Source organism: Sorghum bicolor, chromosome 4 (genome assembly GCF_000003195.3).
Source record: "Sorghum bicolor cultivar BTx623 chromosome 4, Sorghum_bicolor_NCBIv3, whole genome shotgun sequence".
Classification (NCBI taxonomy): domain Eukaryota; kingdom Viridiplantae; phylum Streptophyta; class Magnoliopsida; order Poales; family Poaceae; genus Sorghum; species Sorghum bicolor.
The window spans coordinates 53,533,849-53,539,784 of record NC_012873.2 but is presented as its reverse complement, the minus strand read 5'-3'; the positions used below and the strand labels follow the sequence as shown (position 1 = coordinate 53,539,784).

Here is a 5,936-nt window from a genome sequence, read left to right as displayed (position 1 = left end):
ATTCTCTAATCTAAAGTATTATTTGGAGTGTTCTTTGAATAAAAACTATTTTTCTATATTTTTCGCACTAAAGAGTTAACCTCGTTATTTATGTTTAGCTAGCGAGAAATATGTATCAAGATAAATTGTTGGAGAGTTTTTGTTAATTAAAATCTCTATTTCTAACGATTAAAAATGATAAAGGAAGCTCATTGAAGTTGATCTAAGCTAGGATATCCTTTTTTTTTAGTTATTATTGGACACAAAGCGAAGACTTTTGCATATTAGAAGAAATTTCTCGGCCTCCCTGCTTCCAACAACAGCCGTGAACTTTATTATTCTCTCCCCCATCAAAATCACCGCGGGGAAAAATAAAGATACTGTCCCCATCTCCTTCCACTTTTGCTTGCATGTTTGATTCCCCCTTCTCCTTCATATTTCCCCCCCTACCCGCATGGTCTTCGATCTTGCAAGTTTCAGGTTCGATCTCTCTGCCCCTCAAAAGTTGTTTCGTAGTCATCCTGTCCTGTTCCTCTCAAATCCCTGCTTGTGATTAATGCCTAGCTATTTCTACTCTTCGAGTTTGCAGATCGGCACAGTTTTGGTGGCAACGGCGCGGTATTGTTCTTGATTTAGGGTTCTTCGGCTGTGTATGATCAGGAGTTGCCGGATTATTTTAGCAGGGAGCAGAATGGTGTGAGATTGGATTACAGCCTGGACCTTTCTTGCATCAAATGTTTGAGCAAGGCAAACCACGAAGCATCCGGGCGAAGGCGAAGAAATCGCCGTTCGTGGAGGTAGAGGCTGACGAGATCGGCCAGGCTAGTGGGGTGGTGTTCGCAAGGGAATCAGCGCTGGCGCCTAAGAACGACCAAGGATGCGGCGTCAGCCATAGTCATGGGGACGACGAAACACAGGAATCGGATGGTTGCGTGCAAAGCCAGGGTCTAGACGAGCATGGGTGGGTGGACTTCGGGCACTCACTGCAGCTGGTGCTCTTCTCGCGGCAGTGGAGCCTTGCTGAAAGTCTTGTTGATCTAGCAGATCAGCAGTCGATGCTGGATTATGGCCTGTCGATTGCCCTTGATGCCATATGGTTCTTGCGGACAAAACGGGATCTTGAGGGGCTCAACAGTCTGATAGTGAAGATTGTGGCCTCAGGGGCAAAGGATTTTGCCAGAGCAATCCTCAGGACATCACTGCTTGCATCATGTGTTGCAGCCTGCCAAAGCAAGGCTATCACTGTGGGTGATAGCAAGGAGATCGTCGCAGAGAGGTGACTCTCAGCTTACATATAAATGTTTGGCACACCTAAATGTTTTTATTCAGAATATATTGCTTAATACATTATCAGTGATGTTATTTCTCTTGGTGTTGAAATTTAGATTGCATGAACGTCTGCGAGATTGTCCTGGTGCGGAGCATCTAAAAATAGAGGCAGGCGCCAAGGTGCAGAAGTTTATGGAATGGGCTTTACAGTGTATTCATATGCACCATTGTTCTGAGGACACACATAGGTGCAGATGGAGCTGCAATACTCTCCAAGAGGTACAGCTTCATTTATCAGCATTTAGAACCTTCTTGGACATAGCTGGTGACAACTTAAGTGGCAAGATTTTCACTGAGGCATTTGATGCGGTCTGCTTCCCCCTTACACTCTTCTCAAGTTTATTTGAACCTGGATGGTCTTCTGGGAGTTCAGCAGTCTCCATTAAGGGCCTTTTATCATTGCTGGTGGAAGGAGGCGCTGACAATGTAAATCAGTGTTTCCTTGAAGCAGCACGCTTTGGAAGTACTGAACTTGTACGCATTCTGCTGGAGGTAATTTTAGTTGTTCTCATTAATCTTGATGTCAAAGTTAACAATTCTGTTTAATCAAATACTAAATGACCAAATGAGCATGTTTTGCTTTTCTTTATTATGGAGTCGTAACCAAAGTATTATACCCAGAGCTCTAGGTTGTTTTCTTAGTTTTTCTTATCTTCTATTACTAGAGAGGCAAATTTTGGCAAGCCATATAGTAAGATGCAATGTTTTAAATGGACATACAGTTGTGGGCAATGCTACCCGAGCCATAAATTCTGGAATCAGTTGCATTTTAAGAGGATAGTTTAACCTATAGTCCTTTCTGATGCTTGTTGCCACCAAACTCTTTGTTTATGCCAAATATAATTACTGGATGATACTAACATTGATTTGCACTCTGTTGTGTAGAATACACACTTTTCTAATGAAAGTTTTCTATTGCAACTCTATGTCATACATGTGGGGTCCTCCAAACTTTGGACTGTACTTTGGCACATATTTGGTTTGCATCCATAATTTTACATTCAATCAACACATAGTCATTGGAAGTTCATTTTCTTCCCAAAGTATAGTTCAACACAACGGGTTCCCAAAGTATAGTTAAGTTAGGGCAACTGGCAACTAATCTGATGGTCAAAATTCTGCATGCCCTTCGGTTAGGTTTTTTGGGATTCGGTAGGATCATCTAACTAAACACACAATAACTTCAAACTTTTGGATTACCCTGTTCCACTGTTATCTTTCAGTTAATTCCCACTCCTTAAGAAGCTCAATATGCCTTTGCTGACTATGCTATTAGTAATAAGTAACTAACATTTGCATGTTGTCTTCCTCTTTGAGCACTTGGGCTTTTAACTAACTTTTTACATTCTAGAATTTAGAGCATGCCTTTAAAGTACTTATAAACTAGCTGAGGTGATTTTGTGCTTTCCCAAGGAATGGATTGGGCCTATGTGCATGTTAAACTAAAATGTTGTTACTGAAGTAGATTTTTTATGAACATTTTAGCTGTTGTCAGTTATTCTAAATTTGGCCTGAAATACTGCTCTTCTTCACAGAAGTAACCGTATTCATGATAGTGTAACTATCTTTTCTCATTATTTCGTTATCGTCTTCCTCTTTTGAGTCTTTAGCTTGAACTATGTATCTAGACTTGAGACTATATCCTTAAAATAGGAAACGTTGGCCACAAAAAATGTTGATGCTGAAGTGTAGTTTGCGATTTTGCTTTCTCAATTTTGGCCTGAAAAGGAATCTACAAGTTTTATTGACAAATTAAAAAATTAAAGTTGTATGCAAGAAAAATCTAAATATTTCTTTATTCGAATATGTTTCTACTTACACCAATGCGACCACATAAAAACAATATTGGTACAGTGTTCGTCAAGATATAGATCACCCCTAATGTTTTATTATCCAAATTCCAAAAATATTGGTACTAAAGAATTACAAAAAGGGAGGGTGTGTTGAGTTTGCTATAGCCTATAGGCCACTGCAAAATTATGACATTTGCATGGCCATGTGCAAAACTAAAAATGAATTGGCCATGCCATACAAGATGGTGGTCATTTGCCAGAACATAACTTTCTCCACAGATGTAGACAATTGTTAGAAGCTTTTGTGCTTTATGGGCAGGACTGATTAAGGTTACCTCTAACAAAAATAGAATCGTATTACATGAATTATTCCATTTATACTCTATGGGATCTTAAGGAGCCTATTCATGGATGGCATGGTTGGGCTATGATGATAGAAAATATTCTCCTCGACTGAACCAGCCTATCCTTCCTAGCAGTGGCGGAGTGCAGCACCAAATCAGTAGTGGGGGTGATGGTGATGGTGGTGGTGGGGCCGTGGGGGATTCTTGTTGCTACTGCTACAGAATAACAGAAAGCAATGGCAGGCTTCCTGGCCATCGGACTGCTTGTTTCTGGGCCACCATAGGTACACTTGTTGGCAAAGGAATAAGATACAAAGCCCACTTGGCCCTTTCGTTATATACCCCCTTCAATGCTTGGGCTGGTGGACTATTTGGATGCCCGTTCATCTTCTCTGACCAGCGACAGCAGCATCTAACAACTGCCGGTACTGAGGTCAGTGCACGGAGCAAGGCAGTGGGGGTAGGGGGAGAACCCAGTTTCGCCTCCACTAAGCTTTCACCCCTGCTTCCTAGATAGGAGACTTATGAGTTGACTGGGTGCAGAGACACCTTTGGTCGTGTGCATAGTGGTTTTTTTTCCAGTTTAGATGTAAATAATTGGTCAAAATCTGTCGTGTTATCCTAGGAATTTCAACTGTATTGATCCCTTAAATATCTTTGAAAAGTACATTTCACAAAGAACAGCATGACAATGCAACAGTAACATTTGCCCTCTTTATGCAGGTTGCATATCAGAATAGCTTGGCTGTGGACACCGAGCTGGCTCTAGTATATGCCTCTCATTACTGCAAGTTCAACACAATGGAATGCCTAGTTGATGAAGGGAACGTGAATTCTTTCCTCAGCCCTCTGATAAAAGCTGCAGAGCGTGGGTGCTTGCAGGTTGTCCACTGGTTTGTCAGTCGAGGCATCTCTGAAATTGAGATGTGCCTTGCCCTGACAACTGCTGCCTCCAGTGGCCATTTCATGGTGGCCTCGTATTTGCTTGCACATATCCCCCAGCAAATTCTTGAAGCTCTCAGCACTCAGATCCTCAAAGCTGCGAGGGGCCAGGGCAGCAGGTCGCTTGATGGTGTCACCTTCCTTTTGAGGTCCAACTTCCTAAGAGATGCAGCTGCAACATACGAGGCTGCAGACATCATTGCGACCGGGGGCACCAACGGTGAGCCGCCAGACCTGGTTGCCTTCCTGAAAGAACACTGGTCCCAGAGTGCGTTTGCTGAAGGGGTGACCACCGGCGAAATGCACTTCGTGAATGTCATGAGGGTCCTCAGGAGAGGTGCGTCCCCGATCTGCCTGGAGGACCTCCCGTCTGAGATGGTGCTCGGCATCACATACCTGCCACTGTACCGTGAGTGCGTGAGTGCAGGTGGGCAGCTGCTGCCCCAAAGGCTGAGGGGGGAGCTGCTGGAGGCGGTGCACCGGCTCGGTGAGCCTGCTGGCACAGAGAGCCAGGGTAAGGACCTTGTGCGGACACTAGAGCGCCACATGCCGTCGTTCTTGGTTGGATCTTGAGATGTTTCAAGGTGTAAAAGAAGCTTATGCAGGCTACCTTGCTTTAAAAGGGTATGAAGTAGTGTGCAGTTGCCAACCAACTTCGAGAGGAGGTGGAAGTAGCAATAGTTTTGGTGCATCACATGCCTCATGATCGTGTAAAGAAGTTTTGTTTTTATTTTGTATAAGAAAGAAGTTTTCTTTCTTGATTGCCTATTGAAGGCACCTCTGTGTTAGTCCATCACTCCAATCCATGGTGTCTCAAAACTCTGGATGTTGGTAAACACCATCAGAGCGATGTTTGAATTGCAAACAGCAAGGAACCAGCTTGTTCTTGTTGCCAGCTTAGCGCTTCCAATTATTTTCTAGGGTGCGCAGGAAGACGTAGTGGTGTTGTGTTTACTGTTAAGTGTTTACTGATCAGAACTGCTTGCTGCAGCAGCGCTGTGTCTTGTTCGTTTGGCCAACATTACCGAATGGCTGGCTGATTCGGTTGATAAGCATACCTACTTTACTATTCATAGCAGAAGAAGTTTCGCAGCCACAGCCATCGCAGTGTGTTACAGCTGTTTTTAAAATCGCTTTCAAGAAATGGATTGTTTAGCAAAGGAACATTTGGTGCGAGCGATGTCTAGGTTCTGTTCCTCTGAAGTCGGCCATGCGCCTTTTTTTTTTCCTTCGGAATTTTAATTTACAGCATTTGAACTGACGATTCCACCTGGTTCTGCGGAAGGTTTTGAAAGTCACTGGAATTATTAGAATACAGAGAGTCTAGAATGTGATAAGTCTGAATATAATAAGTCTTATAGTGAAGAGTCATGTAATCTTCTATATAAACTACTCCCTCTGTCCATGAAAGCTACAACTTCTAGAGTTGTCCTAAGTCAAAATTTTAAAACTTTGACCAAATTTATAGAAAAAATACTAAGATTTATAGTACCAAATTAATACCATTAGATTTATCATTGAATATATTTTTATAAGATACTCATTTTAT

At 42.6% G+C, this 5,936-nt stretch overlaps 1 protein-coding gene across 1 annotated transcript; it reads left to right on the top strand.

Annotated features, from left to right (window-relative positions):
• Positions 275–5,439, top strand: LOC110434960 (ankyrin repeat protein SKIP35-like). The gene is made up of 4 exons (XM_021460071.1): positions 275–459; positions 569–1,255; positions 1,365–1,800; positions 4,169–5,439. Exons 2-4 carry the CDS (start codon positions 714–716, stop codon positions 4,958–4,960), a joined length of 1,770 nt encoding a protein of 589 aa, XP_021315746.1. The 5' UTR covers positions 275–459; positions 569–713; the 3' UTR covers positions 4,961–5,439.